Raw genomic sequence first — 24,880 nt, 5'->3', positions numbered from 1 at the left:
GCCTGGATAGATAGGACCTGTTTCTCTTGGCAGAGGGGTCAACAACCAGAGGGCATAGATTTAAATTAATTGGGGGAGGTTTAGAGGAGATATGGGAGAAAATTCCTTCACCCAGAGGGTGGTGGGGGTCTGGAACTCACTGCCTGAAAGGGTGGTAGAGGCAGAAAGCTTCACCATATTTAAAAGATACTTGGATGTGCACTTGAAGTGCCGTAACCTACAGGGCTACGGCTCTTGGTCAGCTGGCGCAGACACAATGGGCCGAAATAGCCTCCTTCTGTGCTGTAAATTTCTATGATTCTATGAAAATATGGCTTGAAGGTTAAAGTGTGTTACTTTCAAAAAAACTAGTTTGTACTAGCATTCAACTTCAAGCTATTTAACAGCACAAAATTAGCATACGTGTTTAGAAGGCTGGTAAACACACAAGTACTCCTCCAAAAACATTGGTTCCTTTGTGCTGAGGAAGTTGTCTACAGACGGCAGTACGTTAAGGCTGAATAACAGATGATTATTCAGAAATTTTATCGGACTACCTTTGGGGGGAGAAATAACATTTTTGTAGAGTTTTCTTTCAGGAGGTTACATAGGCAGAGTAGAGTGTATATGAGCTAAGGAAAGACTAAAATTCTGAAGTTGATGGGACAAAAATCCTTTTTCATTCTATATTTTATGGTCTTACATTTATAAGTGCAATGTTTCTACCATGCAAGACTCACACACTACTTAAATTAAACCTCCACAGAGATTGCCTTTGTAATCAATTCATAGATATCAACATGTTAAATGAAAACAACAGGATATTCTGAACTTGAGATGTTGAGCTATTTGTTTCAGGCAGACTCTTCCATACCTTTAGGCCTCTTTTCAAAATAAATGTTGCCTCTCGCGCATCTTTATTTTGCTGCATCTGTGCGGGAGTCCTGGAAGAATTGGTTTGCATTGGATTCCTGGAAAATTATATGGCACAGAGGATTAGGACAACAAGGAGGACATTTATTTACAGAAAGAAGAACCCAATACAATTTCAAAAGTGTTTGCTTCAGCCTTATTGAAACATCACTACTTCAGGTATTTTTGGTCAGTTATCTCAATCTTCATCAGCTGCAATAACATTTGTCCCAATTTAGTGGAATTATTTTTATAAGTAAAGATCTGTTTCTTAATGAATCACCCTTTTTATGGTGCACTGTTTGGCAACTTCATTCTCAGTTTCTTCTTACCAGCACCCCCATCCATCCACCCTACTGCCTTAGCACGGTCAACCATCTCCTCACCTCCTCTTTAGCTGCATCGAATGCCTCGGTGTTGGCATGCAACTCCACTGTCCTTCTTTCTGCCTCAATACTGATATGTTTCTCTGGAGTGGAGCTCTCGTTCTCTGTCCAGCCTGCTGAAATTATTTAGAAGAAATCAACACCAAATACAGACAGCCTAGAGAAGAGGGTGGGGAGGGGGGAGGGGGGGGGGAGAGATGTAATCAGATTTCTTATGCTCAAACCTCACACCAAAATGTACCAATTTACACAAGATTGAATTTTGTCTCTAAATCTACATTTTCTTTACATTTTTAATTGGTTTCATTTCAATTTCTGCTTTAAAGGTTACTGCTGCACCTTATATGCATTTATCATTTCAACACCTTTACCTTATCCTTTATTAAACCTACTGCATCTTTATCCATTTTTAATTTTCTTACTGCATTGATAGCTTGCAGCTATTTCCTACACAATGTTTCACTTTCATTTACTACCCTTTTTACCTCAGTTTATTTTAAATACTACAAAATACTATCCGGCACAGTAATGTCACTGGACTAGTAATCCAGAGGCTGTTAGATTGCTGTAAAAATGCAATGGTCACTATTAACTCAGTGACTACACTTCAAATGTACTTAATTGGCTTTGGCACATCCTGAGGTCATGAAAGACCATATATAAATACAAGTTCTTTCTTTCTAATGTCCTTTCGGGACGGAAACCTGCCACCTTTATGCGGTATGGCCTGTGACCCAGTCCCATACTAATGTGGTTGACTTAACTGCCCTCTGAAGTGACCCAGCAAGCTGCTCAGTTGAAGGAGCCCCACCACCACATTCTCAGGGCAACTAAGGATGGGCAATAAATGCCAGACTTACAAGTGACACCGACATCCCGAGAATTAATTCATAAAAAGTATTGCCTCATACAGTTGCTGCCTGATTTCTACAGCAACGTCTTTTGGAAATTGAGTGAAGCTAGTACCAGTGGTATCAGTAATTTTTTAGCTTTTACCACTGCACCATCAAGTGGCAGAAAAAAATACTCTGTACAACACAATGCAAAAAACAAAATATTCCACAATTGGGAAAAAAAAATGGAAAACAGCTCAAGGTCCCACTCCTGATCAATGTTGCACCTCCTTGGCTAGGAAGTGTGGATGGGGGATGCTGCCACTCCTGATTATGGTGGCTACACAAAAAGATTACTGAAGAAAACACAAACAGTTATAGGACTATTAGTGAATCTCCCATGTCCTTGTTCGTGGGTAGTTTTTTTAAGCTGTGTTTGTTCTAATAGGCTGAGACAGATTACGACTCATATCTGGAGTAAACTAGAATAGGCATTTCTGGTTAAAAAACTTTTTTTTTTAAATGGGCAACTGCTCCATCTTCTGGATGAAGTATGAATAACATGTTTACCATTCCCATTGATTTCAAATGAACTGGTGTCACAATCACAACCAAACAACATGCAGATTTTAGTGCACAGATAATTAATCTCAACAAATGAATGCATCATAAATAATAAATGCGGAGCAATGAAATCCTGTACAATTTACCTTCTGACTTAGGGCCGACCTGTTTATTGGGCTGATCCACTTCCGTAGCACCAAAGCCTTTCTTGCCGCCAGGCCAGTTATTACACCCTGAAACCGTCTCCTCCATGGTCCAGAACCTCTCCTCTTTCCCATTGGTATCTGCCTGTTTTTTCCAAATGGTATTTGTCTATTTTTTCCGAATGGTACCTGCCTGTTCTTTCCGAATGGTACCTGCCTGTTCACAGCTGTTCCTGTAACAGTTTATAAAAGCATTGCTCCATTTTACTTTACATTTTCGATCAAGTATGCTCAGCTTAATATCACATGTGGAGAATTCTCAGATCATGGTGGCTGAGGGAAGAGAGATTAGCATCAACAACATGTTTCACTTCCACGGAATGTCCTTCTCCCATACTCCATCATTTCTGATTAAGAATGGTAAATTTGAACACAACAATTGCAATTTGATGCTGTGGATCCAAGTACAATAGGACTGAATGAAAGACCACACATATTACATTTTCAACATCAATCCTGCCTATACTGTATAAGACTCAAACACAGATCTCAGAAATCTACAAGACAATTCGAAATCCCTAAACGACCAGATAGTAGAGGCTTTTGTCACCTAAGTTGATCTTGAAACCTGACACCAGAAGTTTATAAACAGTGCAATAGCCTACTGATGCAGCAGTCTCTCAATTTTATCATGACACTCAAATATCAACACCTCCTCATTGAGTGCCTTCTCAAGACTTTCTAATATAGATGGTTCAAGACCACACGAGAAGTTGAAAAGACTCTCCAAAACACCATTAAATTATCCAGATTCAGTCTTCTCAAAAACAGTTTTCTTCTTCCTCTCCACATCACCAGCTCATGGAACCAATTATATGGGTGGCAGGAATCCTCCAGTATCTCACCCACATGGTCCTACAAACCTGGACTCAAGAGCGTCCAAAGCCCATTTGTCCATGTGCAGCTTTACAGCTAATCCAGATTCTATCATCACCCGACATCTACAAGTGCATTTTCCGACACTGGCCAATGGGTAGGAGTAGGACTAGTTTGCTTTTTTTCCCCCTTCTCTAACCCACGGATGCAGTGGTAAACTTTAAAAAGCTTGCATCTGCTCTGATAAAAATCAGCAAACACAGCCCCGAGCTGGGATTAAACCTGGAATCTTTCTGGTCTGTATGGTTCAGTTACACACATTTATCAACTAAGCCATCAGGAAAGTTTAAAAGACAACTTATAATTCCTGTTTAAAATGTCTTTTAATTTTCTCAAGCATTGGAATTAAAGGAACATTGACAGAAATAAGACTACTTGCAAGCAAGACAACAAGGTGAATCCAGACACAAATCTAACAAAAGCACACCGCACAAACCTTATCCTTGTATTTAAGAGCACAGAAGGACATAGTAGTTATACAGGATTCAAAATGACAAGTCTCCAATTTTGCCTAACTTATGCATGGTCCGGCATTTCAGGAATCTCTCAACTTATTGAGACAGTTATTTAAGATCATTGATACGCCTAACTGAATAGTAGCTTCACAAATTCTAAACTTACCAAATTGCTGTGGGATTCCATGCCAACTGCTTGACCTCTTCTGTTGCATTTTGGACTGGGAAGATCCATTTAATGCCTGCTTTCCCTTCAGTGGCACAGCTTTTTTCACATTCCGCTGCTGTTTATTCAGTTTAATTATATCATCTGTTGTAACACAATATGTAAAAGAAAGACTTGGATTTATATAGCCCCTTTCACGACCACCAGACGTCTCAATGCACTTCACAGCCAATGAAGTACTTTTGGAGTGTAGTCACTGTTGTAATGTAGGAAACGCAGAAGCCAATTTGCAGACAAGCAAGCTCCCTCAAACAGCAATGTGATAATACCAGATAATCTGTTTTTTAAAAAAAAGTGATGTTGATTGAGGGATAAATATTGGCCGGGACACCGGGGATAACTCCCCTGCTCTTTTCCGAAATAGTGCCGTGGGATTGTTTATATAATATACTCGTGAGAGCAGACGGGGGCTTGGTTTAATGTCTCATCTGAAAAACGGCACCTCCGACAGTGCAACACTCCCTTGGTACTACACTAGAATGTCAACCTAGATTTCTGTACTCATGTCTCTGGAGTGGGACTTGAATCCACAACCTCCTGACTCATTGAGGGTGGGGATGGTCATGGAGTCTCTTCCTCCCGTCAGTTGTTTAATGATCCACCACCATTCACAACTGGATGCGGCAGGACTGCATCTGATCTGTTGGTACTGGAGAAATTAATGGGACTGGAGAAATTAATGGGACTGAAAGCCGATAAAGCCCATGGACCTGATGGCCTACATCCTAGGGTTTAAAAGAGGTGGCTATAGAGATAGTGGATGCATTGGTTGTCATGTTCCAAAATTCCAGACTCTAGAACGGTTCCCACGGATTGGACCGTAGAAAATGTAACCCCGTTATGTAAGAAAGGAAGGAGAGAGAAAACGGAAAATTACAGAACAGTTAGAGAAATTAGTAGCAGGAAAAATATTAGAATCTATTATTAAGGTCATGGTAACAGGTCACTTAGAAAATAATAATAGGACTGGGCAGAGTCAACATGGATTTATGAAATGGGAAATCATGTTTGACAGATCTGAAGAGTTTTTTTGAGGTTGTAACTAGCAGAATAGATGAGGGGGAAACCAGTGGATGTGGTGTATTTGGATTTTCAGAAGGCATTCAATAAAGTGCCACACAAGAGGTTATTAAACAGAATTAGGGCTCATGGGATTGAGGGTAATATACCAGCACGGATTGAGGATTGGATAACAGACAGAAAACAGAGAGTAGGAATAAATGGGTCATTTTCGGGTTGGCAGACTGTAACTAGTGGGTTACCACATGGATCAGTGCTTGGGCCTCAGCTGTGCACAATCCAGATCAATGATTTGGATGAGGGGACCAAATGTAATAGATCCAAGTTTGCTGATGATACAAAGCTAGGTGGGAATGCAAGTTGTGAGGAGGATGCAAAGAGGCTTCAAGGGGATATAAACAGGCTAAGAACATAAGAAATAGGAGGAGGAGTAGGCCATTTGGCCCCTCGAGCCTGCTCCACCATTTAATATCATGGCTAATCTGATCATGGACTCAGCTCCACTTCTCTGCCTGCTCCCCATAACCCTTTACTCCCTTATCGCTCAAAAATCTGTCTATCTCCGCCTAAAATATATTCAATGACCAGCCTCCACAGCTTTCTGGGGCAGAGAATTCCACAGATTTACAACCCTCTGAGAAAAGAAATTCCTCCTCATCTCAGTTTTAAATGGGCAGCCCCTTATTCTGAGACTATGCCCCCTAGTTCTAGTTACCCCTATGAGTGGAAATATCCTCTCTGCAAGAACATAGCAAATGGAGTATAATGGAGAAATCTGAAGTTATCCACTTTGGTAGGAAAAATATAAAAGCAGTATTTTTTTTTTTAAATAGTGAGAAATTGGGAAATGTTGATGCTCAGTGGGACCTGGGTGTCCTTGTACATGAATCACTGAAAGTTACCATGCAGATACAGCAAGCAATTAAGAAATCAAATAGTATGTTGGCCTTACCGCAGGGAAAGGGTCCACAGCCAGATAGGGAATGGAAGACCAACAGGAAGAGTAGAGCAAGGAAGGTAGTGCAGGGGTCCCCTGCGGTCATCCCCCTGCAAAACAGATACACCGCTTTGGGTACTGTTGAGGGGAATGACTCATCAGGGGAGGGCAGCAGCAGCCAAGTTCATGGCACCGTGGCTGGCTCTGCTGCACAGGAGGGCAAGAAAAAGAGTGGGAGAGCGATAGTGATAGGGGATTCAATTGTGAGGGGAATAGATAGGCGTTTCTGCGGCCGCAACCGAGACTCCAGGATGGTATGTTGCCTCCCTGGTGCAAGGGTCAAGGATGTCTCGGAGCGGGTGCAGGACATTCTGAAATGGGAGGGAGAACAGCCAGTTGTCGTGGTGCACATTGGTACCAACGACATAGGCAAAAAAAGGGATGAGGTCCTACGAAACGAATTTAAGGAGCTAGGAGCTAAATTAAAAAGTAGGACCTCAAAAGTAGTAATCTCGGGATTGCTACCAGTGCCACGTGATAGTCAGAGTAGGAATCGCAGGATAGCGCAGATGAATACGTGGCTTGAGCAGTGGTGCAGCAGGGAGGGATTCAAATTCCTGGGGCATTGGGACCGGTTCTGGGGGAGGTGGGACCAGTACAAACCGGACGGTCTGCACCTGGGCAGGACTGGAACCAATGTCCTAGGGGGAGTGTTTGCTAGTGCTGTTGGGGAGGATTTAAACTAATATGGCAGGGGGATGGGAACCAATGCAGGGAGACAGAGGGAAACAAAAAGGAGCCAAAAGCAAAAGACAGAAAGGAGATGAGGAAAAGTGTAGGGCAGAGAAACCCAAGGCAAAGAACAAAAAGGGCCACTGTACAGCAAAATTCTAAAAGGACAAAGGGTGTTAATAAAACAAGCCTGAAGGCTTTGTGTCTTAATGCAAGGAGTATCCGCAATAAGGTGGATGAATTAATTGTGCAAATAGATGTTAACAAATATGATGTGATTGGGATTACGGAGACGTGGCTCCAGGATGATCAGGGCTGGGAACTCAACATTCAGGGGTATTCAACATTCAGGAAGGATAGAATAAAAGGAAAAGGAGGTGGGGTAGCATTGCTGGTTAAAGAGGAGATTAATGCAATAGTTAGGAAAGACATTAGCTTGGATGATGTGGAATCTATATGGGTAGAGCTGCAGAACACCAAAGGGCAAAAAACGTTAGTAGGAGTTGTGTACAGACCTCCAAACAGTAGTAGGGATGTTGGGGAGGGCATCAAACAGGAAATTAGGGGTGCATGCAATAAAGGTGTAGCAGTTATAATGGGTGACTTTAATATGCACATAGATTGGGCTAGCCAAACTGGAAGCAATACGGTGGAGGAGGATTTCCTGGAGTGCATAAGGGATGGTTTTCTAGACCAATATGTTGAGGAACCAACTAGGGGGGAGGCCATCTTAGACTGGGTGTTGTGTAATGAGAGAGGATTAATTAGCAATCTCATTGTGCGAGGCCCCTTGGGGAAGAGTGACCATAATATGGTGGAATTCTGCATTAGGATGGAGAATGAAACAGTAATTTCAGAGACCATGGTCCAGAACTTAAAGAAGGGTAACTTTGAAGGTATGAGGCGTGAATTGGCTAGGATAGATTGGCGAATGATACTTAGGGGGTTGACTGTGGATGGGCAATGGCAGACATTTAGAGACCGCATGGATGAAGTACAACAATTGTACATTCCTGTCTGGCGTAAAAATAAAAAGGGGAAGGTGGCTCAACCGTGGCTATCTAGGGAAATCAGGGATAGTATTAAAGCCAAGGAAGTGGCATACAAATTGGCCAGAAATAGCAGCGAACCTGGGGACTGGGAGAAATTTAGAACTCAGCAGAGGAGGACAAAGGGTTTGATTAGGACAGGGAAAATGGAGTACGAGAAGAAGCTTGCAGGGAACATTAAGGCGGATTGCAAAAGTTTCTATAGGTATGTAAAGAGAAAAAGGTTGGTGAAGACAAACGTAGGTCCCCTGCAGTCAGAATCAGGGGAAGTCATAACGGGGAACAAAGAAATGGCGGATCAATTGAACAAGTACTTTGGTTCGGTATTCACTAAGGAGGATACAAACAACCTTCCGGATATAAAAGGGGTCAGAGGGTCTAGTAAGGAAGAGGAACTGAGGGAAATCTTTATTAGTCGGGAAATTGTGTTGGGGAAATTGATGGGATTGAAGGCCGATAAATCCCCAGGGCCTGATGGCCTGCATCCTAGAGTACTTAAGGAGGTGGCCTTGGAAATAGCGGATGCATTGACAGTCATTTTCCAACATTCCATTGACTCTGGATCAGTTCCTATGGAGTGGAGGGTAGCCAATGTAACCCCACTTTTTAAAAAAGGAGGGAGAGAGAAAACAGGGAATTATAGACCGGTCAGCCTGACCTCAGTAGTGGGTAAAATGATGGAATCAATTATTAAGGATGTCATAGCAGTGCATCTGGAAAATGGTGACATGATAGGTCGAAGTCAGCATGGATTTGTGAAAGGGAAATCATGCTTGACAAATCTTCTGGAATTTTTTGAGGATGTTTCCAGTAAAGTGGACAAAGGAGAACCAGTTGATGTGGTATATTTGGACTTTCAGAAGGCTTTCGACAAGGTCCCACACAAGAGATTAATGTGCAAAGTTAAAGCACATGGGATTGGGGGTAGTGTGCTGACGTGGATTGAGAACTGGTTGTCAGACAGGAAGCAAAGAGTAGGAGTAAACGGGTACTTTTCAGAATGGCAGGCAGTGACTAGTGGAGTGCCGCAAGGTTCTGTGCTGGGGCCCCAGCTGTTTACATTGTACATTAATGATTTAGACGAGGGGATTAAATGCAGTATCTCCAAATTTGCGGATGATACTAAGTTGGGTGGCAGTGTGAGCTGCGAGGAGGATGCTATTAGGCTGCAGAGTGACTTGGATAGGTTAGGTGAGTGGGCAAATGCATGGCAGATGAAGTATAATGTGGATAAATGTGAGGTTATCCACTTTGGTGGTAAAAACAGAGAGACAGACTATTATCTGAATGGTGACAGATTAGGAAAAGGGAAGGTGCAACGAGACCTGGGTGTCATGGTACATCAGTCATTGAAGGTTGGCATGCAGGTACAGCAGGCGGTTAAGAAAGCAAATGGCATGTTGGCCTTCATAGCGAGGGGATTTGAATACAGGGGCAGGGAGGTGTTGCTACAGTTGTACAGGGCCTTGGTGAGGCCACACCTGGAGTATTGTGTACAGTTTTGGTCTCCTAACTTGAGGAAGGACATTCTTGCTATTGAGGGAGTGCAGCGAAGGTTCACCAGACTGATTCCCGGGATGGCGGGACTGACCTATCAAGAAAGATTGGATCAATTGGGCTTGTATTCACTGGAGTTCAGAAGAATGAGAGGGGACCTCATAGAAACGTTTAAAATTCTGACGGGTTTAGACAGGTTAGATGCAGAAAGAATGTTCCCAATGTTGGGGAGGTCCAGAACCAGGGGTCACAGTCTGAGGATAAGGGGTAAGCCATTTAGGACCGAGATGAGGAGAAACTTCTTCACCCAGAGAGTGGTGAACCTGTGGAATTCTCTACCACAGAAAGTAGTTGAGGCCAATTCACTAAATATATTCAAAAGGGAGTTAGATGAAGTCCTTACTACTCGGGGGATCAAGGGTTATGGCGAGAAAGCAGGAAGGGGGTACTGAAGTTTCATGTTCAGCCATGAACTCATTGAATGGCGGTGCAGGCTAGAAGGGCTGAATGGCCTGCTCCTGCACCTATTTTCTATGTTTCTATGTTTCTATGTTTAATACAAGAGGATTTGAGTATGAGTAAAGATATAGGGCCCTGGTGAGACCACTCCTGGAGTCTTATGTACAATATTGGTCTCTTAACCCAAGCAAGGATATACTTGCCATGGATGGAGTGCAACAAAGGTTTACCAGATTAATTCCTGGGATAGGGGGATTATCCTATGAGGAGAGATTGAGTAGACTAGGCCTATATTCTTTAGAGTTTAGAAGAATGAAAGGTGATCTCATTGAAACATACAAAATTCTTACAGAACCTGACAGGGTAGATACAGGGAGGATGTTTCCCTTGGCTGAGGAGTCTAGAACCAGGGGTCACAGTCTCAGAATAAGGGGTCAGCCATTTAGGACTGAGATGAAGAGATATTTCTTCAGTCAGAGGGTGGTGAATCTTTGGAATTGTCTACCCCAGAGGGCTGTAGAGGCTTAGTCATTGAGTATATTCAAAACAGAGAGCGATAGATTTTTGGACATTAAGAGAATCAAGGGATATGGGGATAGTGCAGGAAAGTAGAGTTGAGGTAGAAGATCAGCCAGAATCTTATTGAATGGCGGAGTAGGCTCTAAGAGCCGAATGGCCTACTCTTGGCTCCTATTTCTTATGTTCTGATGTTTGTCCCTGGAAAAAACTTGCTCCCAAATGCACTTACGAAGTCCAGTCTTTGGCCCTCCATTCACAACATTTCTGCAGCCACCGATCAGCTCAACCACACCCACGACCTTTGATGCCCCAATCCCTATTAAAACCATTAATCTCTCACCCTGGCTGTTCCCCCTGATATGGCCCTCATCTTTGCTCCCTTAGGTCCAAGAATGCAGACTTGAACGAATATGGCTAAACCAGTTGTCAGCCATTCACCGCCAGATCTGTCTGGACCACAAAACATTATCGGGTCCTACTCTTGTCTGCCAAAACTGCTCACTATTCCAAGATCATTCTGGAATGCAAAGATAACCTCCGGCTTCTAATTTCTACTGTAAGATTCAGAATTACAGGTCACTCACAGATACCCAAAGGGTCTTAGGAGTTATACTACAATTTATTAAGAGACCGATAGTTCAAATATAGTCAAACACAACACACAATCAGGATAGACTTTATAGACATACGACCGTGGCAAATAGCTGTTATTAGTCCTGATCGGTGGCATGAACAGTTCTTATCTTCACCGTCTGCCCTGAAACACCTTCTGGATCTTTCTTTTATTCTCTTTTTAGAGGTAGGCCTGGTGTAGGATATTGGCAAGACTATTTAACCTGATATGTCAGGTTCTTTGTCTCAACTCTTGGATTAAACCCTCCTCTTCACATCCTCCAAAGTTTGGAGTCAGACATATTCTTGGCCTTCAGATGTTTGGAGCTGCCCGTTATGAGTTATTTATGTTCACGCTGTTCAAGGTGCTTTAGCTATTGTACCATGGAATGATTCATTTAATTCTAACACCAGTCTGAAGAAGCTTTTTGGTTTTGGTTATTTCTTCCAATCCACGATTTCTTTACGCTAACTATCTTCTTAAACCCATCTCCCCTGCCTCCTCTACCCTCATCTCCAACAAGTGCGTGGAGCTCATGGACTTCTTTGTGTCCAAGATTGAGCCCATTCAATCAGCTACCTCTGCCACTTCTTCCTTTCCCTAGCCCACCTGGCCAAACATCCTCCAAGGTTCCCCCCTGCCCTAGTCTCCCATCTTTCTTCAGTTTCTCTCTGATCTCCCCTCATGACCTCTCCACGCTCACCTTGTCCATGAGACCCACCTCCTGCTCCCTCGACCCTATTCCCACCAAAGTGCTGACCATCCAACTTTCTTTTCTGTCTCCCACGTTAGCTGACATTGTTAATGGTTCTCTCTCCCTTCAGGTACTGTGCCCCACTCCTTCAAATCTTCCGTCATCACTCCTCTCTTCAAAAGAACAACCCTTGACCCCTCTGTCCTTGCAAATTACCTCCATTTCCTCAGCAAAGTCCTTGAACGTGTTGCCGCCTCCCAAATCCATACCTATCTTTCCCGGAACTCCATGTCTGAATCCCTCCAATCAGGTTTCTGCCCCTGCCACCGACCGAAACGGCTCTCAAAGTTACAAATAACATCCACGCCCCTCCCTATCTCTAATCTCCTCCAGCCCCACAACCCCCCCATTTCTGTAATCTCCTCCAGCATCCTCACCACCTCTCCGCCTCTCGCCTCCTTTAAGACACTCCTTAAAACCTACCTCTTTGACCAAGCTTTTAGTCATCTGCCCCAATTTCTCCTTATGTGGCTCAATGTCAAATTTTGTCTTATAACACTCCTGTGAAGCAGCTTGGGACGTTTTACTATGTTAAAGATGTTGTTGTTGTTGAACGACATTCAACCCAATTCATTCTTCCATCCATAAAGACCCTACAGGCCCCCTATTTCAGCATCTAGTTGTTTCTTAAATTATGCCATAGTTTTTTTGGCTCCAACACTTCCTGATATCAGTCTTGAATTTACCCATTATTTGTTTGAACCCACGCCCCCTGGTCCTAATCTTACAATTTAAATAAAGTAAACATCAATTATGGAATAAGTGGACAGTCCATTTTTCCTTTATGTGCAATACTTTAATAGTCAGCATAAATTTAATCTACCATTGCTTTGCCCACATACATATTTTATCCACACACGGAATAGTACAATTTTAAAGGGGGTGCAAGAATAGAAAGATCTGGGAGTGCTTGTAGGAGGCAAGACAGGTTAACAAAACAGTTAGTCTGCATCCCAGAGTACTTAAAGAAGTAGCCCTAGAAATAGTAGGTGCATTGGTGATAATTTTCCAACAGTCTATTGACTCTGGATCGGTTCCTATGGACTGGAGGGTAGCTAATGTAACACCACTTTTTAAAGAAAGGAGGGAAGAGAGAAAATGGGTAATTATAGACCGGTTTGCCTGACATCAGTCGTGGGGAAAATGTTGGAATCAATTATTAATGATGAAATAGCAGCACATTTGGAAAGCAGTGACGGGATCGATCCAAGTCAGCATGGATTTATGAAAGGGAAATCATGCTTGACAAATCTTCTAGAATTTTGTGAGAATGTTACTGGTAGAGTGGACAAGGGAGAACCAGTGGATGTGGTGTATTTGGACTTTCAAAAGGCTTTTGACAAGGTCTCACACAAGAGATTGGTGTGTAAAATTAAAGCACATGGTATTGGGGGTAATGTACTGACATGGATAGAGAACTGGTTGGTAGACAGGAAGCAGAGAGTCAGGATAAACAGGTCCTTTTCAGAATGGCAGGCAGTGACTAGTGGGGTGCCGCAGGGCTCAGTGCTGGGACACCAGCTATTTACAATATACATGAATGATGTGGATGAGGGAATTGAGTGTAATATCTCCAAGTTTGCAGATGACACTAAGCCAGGTAATGGTGTGAGCTGTGAGGAGGACGCTAAAAGGCTGCAGGGTGACTTGGACAGGTTAGGTGAGTGGGCAAACGCGTGACAGATGCAGTATAATGTGGATAAATGTGAGGTTATCCATTTTGGTGGCAAAAACACGAAGGCAGAATATTATCTGAATGGCGGCAGATTAGGAAAAGGGGAGATGCAAGGAGACCTGGGTGTCATGGTACATCAGTCATTGAAAGTTGGCATGTAGGGAAAGCAGGCGGTGAAGGCGGCAAATGATATGTTGGCCTTCATAGCTAGGGGATTTGAGTGTAGGAGCAGGGAGGTCTTACTGCAGCTGTAGAGGGCCTTGGTGAGGCCTCATCTGGAATATTGTGTTCAGTTTTGGTCTCCTAATCTGAGGAAGGACACTCTTGCTATTGAGGGTGTGCAGCGAAGGTTCACCAGACTGATTCCCGGGATGGCTGGACTGACATATGAGGGGAGACTGGATCGACTGGGCCTGTATTCACTGGAGTTTAGAAGAATGAGAGGGGATCTCATAGAAACATAAGATTCTGACAGGACGGGGCAGGTTAGATACAGGAAGAATGTTCCCGATGTTGGGGAAGTCCAGAACCAGGGGACACAGTCTAAGGATAAGAGGTGAGACATTTAGGACTGAGATGAGGAGAAACTTTTTCATTCAGAGAGTTGTTAACCTGTGGAATTCCCTACCGCAGAGAGTTATTGATGCCAGTTAATTGGATATATTCAAGAGGGAGTTAGATATGGCCCTTACGGCTAAAGGGATCAAGGAGTATGGAGAGAAAGCAGGAAAGGGGTACTGAGGTGAATGATCAGCCATGATCTTATTGAATGGCGGTGCAGGCTCGAAGGGCGGAATGGCCTACTCCTGCACCTATTTTCTATGTTTCTATGTTAATAAAGCGTATGGAACCCTGGGCTTTATAAATAGAAACCTAGAGTACAAAAGCTAGGAAGTTAAGCTAAACCTGTATAAAATACGAGTTTGGCACCAGCTGGGGTAATGTGTCCAATTCTGGGCAGCACACCTTAGGAAGGGCGAGAAGTCTTTGGAGAGGATACAGAAGAGATTTACTAGAACAGTTCCAGGGATGAGGGAACATAGTTATGTGGATAGACTAGAGAAGCTGGGTTTGTTCTCCTTGGACCAGAAAAGGCTAAGAAGAGATTTGATAGCGGTGTTTAAAATCATGAACAGTTTAGATAGAGTAAATAAAGAGAAGGGTCAAACCATTGAACTCTTTCAGGGGTACCAACCATTGAAAGGCATTCCCTTTTCAGTTCATAATTCAGTTAATTTCAGATTTTAAGATTCTAACCTGCATGGAAAGTTATTGCCTTCTAGATTGAAAGAATGGTGGATCTGATGGATTTTGTTGTAACCAGTCAGGAGGGAAGTGCAGAGTACCTGAATACTTCTCTTACGAATGACAATTACCGCTGCAAGTCAGGCTGATATTTATCTGGCAGAATGATGCACCCAAAGCTTTAAATTTTTCATATCTCTGGTGATGACATGAAGGCAAATAGGTTAACGCTCATCAATTGTAGCAATTGTTTGAAATGTGGACTCATGTAAAAAAGCAAAATCCAATGTAACTCAACTAAATTGGACTAGTATAAATGAACAAAATGTCCAAGGCAAGAAAAACAATCAAATATTGGACTGATAGTCATTTGCGATTCAGAATTTTTCTACTATTAGTGGAGCTACAGAATACCAAAGGGCAGGAAACGCTAGTGGGAGTTGTGTACAGACCTCCAAACAGTAGCAGTAATGTTGGGGAGGGCATCAAACAGGAAATTAGGGGTGCATGCAATAAAGGTGCAGCAGTTATAATGGGTGACTTTAATATGCACATAGATTGGGCTAACCAAACTGGAAGCAATACGGTGGAGGATTTCCTGGAGTGCATAAGGGATCGTTTTCTCAACCAATATGTCGAGGAACCAACTAGGGGGGAGGCTATCTTAGACTGGGTGTTGTGTAATGAGAGAGGATTAATTAGCAATCTCGTTGTGCGAGACCCCTTGGGGAAGAGTGACCATAATATGGTGGAATTCTGCATTCGGATGGAGAATGAAACAGTTAATTCAGAGACCATGGTCCAAAACTTAAAAGAAGGGTAACTTTGAAGGTATGAGGCGTGAATTGGCTAGGATAGATTGGCGAATGATACTTAAGGGGTTGACAGTGGATGGGCAATGGCAGACATTTAGAGACCGCATGGATGAACTACAACAATTGTACATCCCTGTCTGGCGTAAAAATAAAAAAGGGAAGGTGGCTCAACCGTGGCAATCAGGGGAAATCAGGGATAGTATTAAAGCCAAGGAAGTGGCAAAAAAAATTGGCCAGAAATAGCAGCGAACCCAGGGGACTGGGAGAAATTTAGAACTCAGCAGAGGAGGACAAAGGGTTTGATTAGGGCAGGGAAAATAGAGTACAAGAGGAAGCTTGCAAGGAACATTAAAATGGGCTGCAAAAGCTTCGATAGATATGTAAAGAGAAAAAGGCTAGTAAAGACAAACGTAGGTCCCCTGCAGTCAGAATCAGGGGAAGTCATAACGGGGAACAAAGAAATGGCAGACCAATTGAACAAGTACTTTGGTTCGGTATTCACCAAGGAGGACACAAAAGGAGTCAGAGGGTCTAGTAAGAAGGAGGAACTGAGGGAAATCCTTATTAGTCGGGAAATTGTGTTGGGAAAATTGACGGGATTGAAGGCCGATACATCCCCAGGGCCGGATTGTCTGCATCCCAGAGTACTTAAGGAGATAGCCTTGGAAATAGCAGATGCATCGACAGTCATTTTCCAACATTCCATAGACTCTGGATCAGTTCCTATGGAGTGGAGGGTAGCCAATGTAACCCCAGTTTTTTAAAAAAAAGGGAGAGAGAAAACAGGGAATTACATCGGTAGTGGGTAAAATGATGGAATCAATTATTAAGGATGTCATAGCAGCGCATTTGGAAAGAGGTGACAGGATAGGTCCAAGTCAGCATAGATTTGTGAAAGGGAAATCATGCTTGACAAATCTTCTGGAATTTTTTGAGGATGTTTCCAGTAGAGTGGACAAGGGAGAACCAGTTGATGTGGTGTATTTGGACTTTCAGAAGGTTTTCGACAAGGTCCCACACAAGAGATTAATGTGCAAAGTTAAAGCACATGGGATTGGGGGTAGTGTGCTGACGTTGATTGAGAACTGGTTGTCAGACAGGAAGCAAAGAGTAGGAGTAAATGGGTACTTTTCAGAATGGCAGGCAGTGACTAGTGGGGTACCGCAAGGTTCTGTGCTGGGGCCCCAGCTGTTTACATTGTACATTAATGATTTAGACGAGGGGATTAAATGTAGTATCTCCAAATTTGCGGATGGCACTAAGTTGGGTGGCAGTGTGAGCTGCGAGGAGGATGCTATGAGGCTGCAGAGTGACTTGGATAGGTTAGGTGAGTGGGCAAATGCATGGCAGATGAAGCATAATGTGGATAAATGTGAGGTTATCCACTTTGGTGGTAAAAACACAGAGACAGACTATTATCTGAATGGTGACAGATTAGGAAAAGGGGAGGTGCAACGAGACCTGGGTGTCATGGTACATCAGTCATTGAAGGTTGGCATGCAGGTACAGCAGGCGGTTAAGAAAGCAAATGGCATGTTGGCCTTCATAGCGAGGGGATTTGAGTACAGGGGCAGGGAGGTGTTACTACAGTTGTACAGGGCCTTGGTGAGGCCACACCTGGAGTATTGTGTACAGTTTTGGTCACCTAACTTAAGGAAGGACATTCTTGCTATTGAGGGAGTGCAGCGAAGGTTCACCAGACTGATTCCCGGGATGGCGGGACTGACATATCAAGAAAGACTGGATCAACTGGGCTTGTATTCACTGGAGTTCAGAAGAATGAGAGGGGATCTCATAGAAACGTTTAAAATTCTGACGGGTTTAGACAGGTTAGATGCAGGAAGAATGTTCCCAATGTTGGGGAAGTCCAGAACCAGGGGTCACAGTCTAAGGATAAGGGGCAAAGTTGTTGAGGCTAATTCACTAAATATATTCAAAAAGGAGTTAGATGTAGTCCTTACTACTAGGGGGATCAAGGGGTATGGCGAGAAAGCAGGAATGGGGTACTGAAGTTGCATGTTCAGCCATGAACTCATTGAATGGCGGTACAGGCTTGAAGAGCCGAATGGCCTACTCCTGCACCTATTTTCTATGTTTCTATGTTTCTTTTGCATCTTTGCCTTCCAATTTGCATAATTGTACGCATGCTAAATTTAATCATGTGTCACTAAGAGAAATGGTACACGATTTCTATTATGCGTAATTTGGAAAAAAAAAATCGGGTGCAGTGATAGAATGTGGGAAAATTATACAACAATGTGCAAGCGATTAAAGGGATTGTTTAAAGGAAAAAATACGCAGAAACAGGATATCAGAACACTGCTAAGAACTGATCTCAAAAGCAATTATGTATGAAGGGTTTCTACTTAAATCATATACAAAAAGGGGATAATGATATGGAAAACAATTGGATATCAAATTTTCTATTAGGCAAACAAGTGAAAATCTGGAAATCAAATGGGAATATGGATTGGTATACAGTGCAAAGATTCGGATGGGTGCATTATTTGGAAGCCTGCAAGCAGAATGATAGTTTTTCGGACTGATTCCTATGATGGTGGCAATACCATTGTTATCTGTTGATGAAAGACCGATGGAAATATTTAAAGTGCACTCGAACGACTTGTTGGAAGATGACAAACAAAGAGTTTTTAAACTAGCCAAGGATACTAGTTACAGGGGATTCTGACACCCTGGATGAAGAATCCCCGAATATCACAATACAGGTTGATCGATGGAAGTCAAAGAAAACTAATGTTCAAAGAGGAAGATATTGCGTTACATGCCATATGTTTGGTTGGCGAACACCATTTTGTCAAACACCAACGAAAATGACCCAAAATTGAGGATAAAATATTGGTGTCTGTTAGGGCACACAATGTTACAGAAATTCAAGTAAACATTATCCTCCAGATCCAAGCAGTTGTAGATTTTTGCCATCCAATTCCACCCCTCAAGTTTTAAATCGATACTACAATGCATCAGCGCTTCTCAGGGACAATATCATCGTTTTGCAGCAGCATATGATAGAAATATTAGTTATGATGGGAAAATAAATTTTCAAGACCACAAAAAGATCTTTTTTAGCCTTGAAGTGGGGAATGCAAGAATATCAATGTGTTTTAAAATTATTTTTATGTCTGAAAAAGATAAAAACCAGTAATGTATGGTGTGAAAAGGCACAAGGCCCTCAGCTCTGTTCGGTCATAAAACATCAGATCACACTGCATCCAGCAGGAAGCAGACCATAAAGCCATAAAAGAGATGGCTTTCACGTAGTTAGAAAGACCGCAGGTACCTTCAAGACCCAGTGACATGAACAGGCTGGGAGAAGCCATGTTCTTGGGTCCTCATCAAATCTATGCACGCGAGAGATTGTCGTGAGGCTGATGTGTGCTGCTCGGTAGGGTTGTTTAGGATTAATGTTTTGCCAATAATAAATGGAGTGAATTATCAGACATATTAATGTCTCTAGCTTTTCGAATCTGTTTAAAGGGTAAAGGAGTTATCCAACAGCATGGATCCCCTTCCAAAGGGCCACTCACCTTAAAAAGTCCTCAACCCCTATGGTCCAACATCCCACTTACTCATCCCATAACATCTACGAACAAGGTAACTAAACTACATCCACATTCAGTAGTCAACATAAACCTCAGTCAGGAATGACATGAAGACCACCATTATGTAATGCAACTCAAAGAACATCAATTTCTAAGTGCCATGTGATTTATAATCTGCCATGATTATTGAAACTTTATATAGCTGAAAAACTTCAGAAAAAGACATGAAATTTATGACTGAACTCTTGGTTATTACTATTTCAGAGCCGTTATTGAATCTAGGGTGTTGAGATAGGACATCACCGACCTTTGGTCCCCTAGTACTCAACTAGTACAGTGAAAACAATAGCCATTTAAAAGGTTTTCGGAGAACAATGTTTCTTTCAAAACTGATGTAATATTAATATGCTTCAAGACAGCCAGAAGCTAATTCCCTTAACAATTTTCAAAAAACACACGTGGCAGTCTGAAAGAAAAAAAAATGAGCCTCGAAATGGCTATTGGTGCATCATCCATGGGGTAACTGTGGGTTAAAATTTTGTGGAAAAATTCTTGCTTGCCCTATAACACATAATGTGTGTTTGCAGCAGCATGATCTTTCCAAAAGGCTGTGGAAAGTGGATACTACGACAATTTGCTTTTGAGACTGAGATTGTTGGATTTTTGTTCAGTAAGGATATCAAAGGATATGCACGTACGGTGCACCTAAATGGAGTTGAGGTACAGATCAGCCATGATCTAACTAACTAGTGAAGTAGGCCGAGTAGCTTACTCCTGTTCCTATATGCACAATCTCCCAACTGAAATGGAATATCAGGACTAATTAGGCCGATTAATCAGGCATTTGCACAGGACTTAGGGCTACAATATTATTGTGAAATGGAGTACTGTTCAATTTAATGGACATGAAATATGGGAAAGGAGAACTGACCTGCAATAAACAGGAGAGAAGCAGTCTCAAAATGCATTTGCTTTGGCTAACCGATCAGCAGAATGCAGATGTTAACACTGTTTGTATAACCCATCGAACCTGACCAATGGTGCAATACCAAATACCTGTCCCAAATACAGAAAGTGTACCCCCATAACCTGCAACTCGTTTTGTGATCACCCATTGAAAACATTCATAAAGCTTAAAAGTGCAGTTCTGCCAAGGAACATGCTGAATGTTGGTCATACTCATGGATGCAGCATGAAATTAATAGAAGTAGCAATTTACAAATATAGTCAGACAGAAATCTTAAGGAAGCTTGTCCCAGAAAATCCTTGTAAGTCAACTTAGTTGCAAGATTCATATTGGGAAAGATTGGCAGCGTTGCATTAATGTCGATGCTATCTAAACTGCAAAATCTCAAAAGCACGTACCTGCTTGCAGCCTAAAAGTGCAAGACGAGCGTTCGTCCCAGTTTGGGGAGACAACCCTTAGGAAATAGGTAATGAAGAAGCCATTGGGTCTAGGCTAGTACAATTCTGATCTAGTCATGTCCACACTCACTCACTTGTCAAACAAGCATACAAGTCAATCACAAAAACATCACATACAGTCAGTCAATCACTAAAACATCACATACAGTACATTGCAATGCAAGGGTTGTTTGAAGGCATGTTTGTAAGCATTGCAAATAATGTTCACTGCTCCATATATTTAAAAGCTACTACACATACTTGCATCTTTCACTGCTGAACATACAAGGTCAACAAGAACAATAAACATTAGATATGGCCATAACTTTCAGCACTAATTAAAAAGATAGGCAAAGGCCAAGAGTAAAAAGAATACAGCTAGACCATATCAATTCTTCCAATCACGTTACAAGAAAAAATAAATAAGCAGTTTTGAGGAAGCGGTGGTGGAAAGCATCAATGGGACCAAATATATAGTCCATATAGCCTGTACCTATACAGTTGCCACAGGTATAAACTCCAAACAATTAAACTTGATAAAGTAATAGGTATTATTGCATCATGTTTAATATGTTATTTTTTTACAACATGCTCTTTATCATTTATTGAATTACACTCCAATAACTCTGTCCCCCAATTACTTAATGCGAAGGAAGATGTTCAATCTCCGCATTACAGAAAGGAAGACGGGAGTGTTGCCTGTGTCATCACATAAACCATTCAGCAACACTTAATGCTTCGACGGATTCAGATCGCATCTTTCCGTATCAATCAGCCACGCACATTGCCCTGGTTCTGCCATTCACATCCCCCATGTTGTCCCTGGGTCCCCGAGGCTGCCCAGGCCAAGGCCTCGGTACGCGCAGGTCTCAACCGTGCAGGATATCAATCCTTCTTTCCTCGGACCAAAACAAACCCGAGACAGATACAAAGTGCACCAGCTGCACTTACCGAGAGACATGTCGAGCTTATCGGGCCCGGTGTCTCCCATTACCGCCACACTCCGGTTCATGCCAATCGTTTCTCTGGCTCCAGCCGCCCGCGGTTACGTTTGCGTCTTGCGCAGACCTCATCACGCAAATTTACGCACAAAGTCGGCACATGCCCCGATTGGTGCTTATTTAAACTCTCAGATTTGGGGTAACCCTGGAGTACAGTGTCAGGTGGCTGTGTGTTTTTGTTTAAAGTAAGAAAAGCAGTGATACAAGTTTGCAAACCCACTTAAATTAATGGTTCAAAGCTGAGTTTATTACTCACTAGAAAGAATTAGTTCTGATGACACGAATGTGGTTCTGAGCTAAAGGAATAAGATCCCAGATTAGATTCCCATTCTGGGGTTTGTTAACTGATCTCAGCTAGGGTAAACGTAGCTTAACTTAATCTGCTTGTATACATAGATCACCATGTACTGACAAACACCTGTGTTGTGCCATGTATAATGAAAGTCTCTGCACTGTTTAGTAACTTGTAAAGAGGCCTTTCATGACATAATAACCAACATCTGGGAAGAGAAAGACATGCCACAGGATGTTTGTGACGTTATGAAAGTTGCCTCTACAAGAATAAGGGCAACAAAGCAGACTGTGGCAATTACAGAGGAATGTCGCTTCTGTCCATTGCTGGGAAGATCATCGCCCGCATAGTGCTGAACCGACTAATAGCTAGTGTCTCAGAAGCAAATCTTCCAGAAACACAATGTGGCTTTCGACCTGGTCGGAGCACAGCGGACATGATCTTTGCACTCCGACAAGTGCAGGAGAAGTGCATTGAGCACAATATGGACCTGTACGCTGCATTTATTGACCTCACTAAGGCCTTTGATACTGTCAACAGACGAAACTTGGGTGTCCAAGGAAGTTTGTCCACATCATCGAGCTGTTTCATGACAACATGACAGGTGAAGTGCTCTCAGACGGCACAACCACGGCCCCATTTGCCATCTCAAATGGAGTGAAACAAGGTTGTGTACTCGCTCCAGTTCTGTTCAACCTATTCTTTACCTGTGTCTTGAACTATGCCATAAAAGACTTGGAGTTTGGGGTCTACCTGAAATATCGATTAGATGGTTCACTGTTCGACCTCCGCCGCCTTGCTGTAAAGACCAAAGTACGGAAACGACTCATCCTAGAGGCACTCTTTGCTGACGACTGCACCCTCATGGCACACAAGGAGAGTGACCTACAATTCATACTCAGCAAATTTGCTGAGGCAACAGAACTGTTTGGCCTAACCATCAGCCTTAGTAAAACTGAGGTTCTCTATCAGCCTGCCCCTGGCACCACAGCACCTGCTCCCACAGTCTCCATCGGCAGTATACAACTAAAGTCAGTGGACAGCTTCAAGTACCTTGGCAGCACCATATCAAGTGACGGGTCCTTGGACAAGGAGATTGATGCAAGGATCTGTAAAGCCAGCTAGGCACTTGGTCGCTTGCGCACCAAGGTGTTGAGTCACCACCACATCCGACTGTCAACTAAACTGTTGGTGTATAGAGCAGTCGTTCTCTCATCTCTCCTTTATGGATGTGAGACCTGGACACCCTACAGGCGACACACAAAAAAGCTGGAAGCTTTCCACATGCGCAGTCTCAGATCTATACACCACATACGTTGGCAAGACCGGGTGTCAAACCTTGAGGTTCTGGAGAGAGCACAATCAACTAACATCGAGGTGATGATCATGCGAGCCCAGTTCCGGTGGGCTTTACATGTCATCCGCATGGATGAGTCAAGGATCCCTTGTCAGCTTCTTCACGGCGAGCTCTGTGAAGGTCGAAGACACCAGGGGCGCCCCCGCAAGCGCTACAAAGATTGCATCAAGGCTAACCTCCAGTACTGTGGCATCCGACCAAAGGACCTCGAGAATACAGCAGCTAATAAAATCCAGTGGCGAACCCTCACGAGGACTGCCTGCCAGACCTTCGAAGAAAGCTGATGTCAACGCCTGCAGGACACTAGAGATAGACGACATCAGGTGGCAGTACTGTCAGCATCAGGCACACTAAACTTCCCTTGTCCAACGTGCAAGAGACTATGTGCATCCAGAATTGGCCTGTACAGCCACTTGAAGACACATGCCATTGATGATTAGCACATCAACGTCTTTTTTGGATACGACAGACTACCAGGAAAGAAATGTAAATGCATTCTCATCCATTCCGTGTACTGCTTTCATCTGCATAGTGCTACATGTAACGTGATTCGTGATCGGTATTGAAATGCATCCTGGAATGTAATGTAAACCTGTTCTTATCTGTTCCATGCAATACCCTTATTTGCACAGTACTACATGTAATGTGATTTACGGATTGTACTAAACTGTACCTTGAAATGAAATGCACGTTGTGCATTGTATGGAACCGCTGTCAGTATCCAAACCAATTGTATGGAATTGCTGACCGCAAGGTACTAAACTATTTTCCAATATATTGTGAAAATTTTATATGAATAAAGTATATTTTTGAAAAAAAAACCTTAACTTCCAAAAGACCTTTGATTAGTACCACCTGGGAGATTCATTTACTAATTAAGATCAGTGATCTTCAAGGCTCAAGTTTCCCGGGTCATTTGCGCCATTTTTTTTGGCACAGCTGTTTTTTCTGGCGTAATTATTTAATTCAAACTTTCCCCCTGGAATCTACGCCGTCGTAACTGCTTTAATTACAATTTTTCTAGGTTAGGCTTTTTTGATGTTCCCTCACGTCTGCGCCAGTTTTCAACTTTTTTTGCAGTTTGCCCAAAAACCTTTTATCCCGGGTCGGTGTATCTGGCCAGTCCCAAAAAACCTTTTGGTGAGTTAACAGCAAGCAGCGCACATTGAAAAATCGGCGGTGAAAGACGCCATTGTTTCTCATCAAAGTTTTTGGAGGGAATCTCTAACACTTGAAATAGCCATAATAAAGTTAATTTTTTTTTAACCTTTCAAAGGAGTGCATGGAAGTTTCTTGGATTTCTGAAGTTTTCATTTTTTTTTAGTCACACGCCATCACCGAACGTCTTCAAGCAGGGCTGGAGAGGGAGTCATAGCATTGGCCATCAGAATCGGCCCTGCGCCCGTACACAGGGGCTCGAGGCTCGGCTGGAAAACAGGCCCGTGGGGGGGGCCGGTGGGGAGCAGGAGGAAGGTGGTGATCGGAAGGCTGCTGCACTGAGCCCGGGGAGGCAGGTG

General features: G+C 42.9%; 1 protein-coding gene across 2 annotated transcripts in view; it reads right to left on the bottom strand.

Annotated features, from left to right (window-relative positions):
* Positions 1 to 21,762, bottom strand: part of LOC139265301 (UAP56-interacting factor-like) — a 40,307-nt gene extending 18,545 nt beyond the window's left edge. The window contains exons 1-5 of one of the 2 annotated variants that reach the window (XM_070882267.1): positions 21,665 to 21,762; positions 4,375 to 4,518; positions 2,821 to 3,050; positions 1,278 to 1,393; positions 854 to 950 (exon numbers count right to left, since the gene is read on the bottom strand). In XM_070882267.1, coding sequence (XP_070738368.1) covers positions 854 to 950; positions 1,278 to 1,393; positions 2,821 to 3,050; positions 4,375 to 4,518; positions 21,665 to 21,725 — 648 coding nt within the window. In that variant the 5' untranslated portion in view covers positions 21,726 to 21,762. The remainder of the gene's footprint in view (positions 1 to 853; positions 951 to 1,277; positions 1,394 to 2,820; positions 3,051 to 4,374; positions 4,519 to 21,664) is intronic. The other variant, XM_070882268.1, reaches the window with a different exon arrangement.
* Between the last annotated feature and the right edge of the window lie 3,118 nt (positions 21,763 to 24,880).

The sequence above is a fragment of the Pristiophorus japonicus genome, chromosome 6, assembly GCF_044704955.1.
Source record: "Pristiophorus japonicus isolate sPriJap1 chromosome 6, sPriJap1.hap1, whole genome shotgun sequence".
Lineage (NCBI taxonomy): Eukaryota > Metazoa > Chordata > Chondrichthyes > Pristiophoridae > Pristiophorus > Pristiophorus japonicus.
The sequence above is the reverse complement of the archived record's forward strand: the minus strand, read 5'-3'. Positions and strand labels throughout refer to the sequence as shown.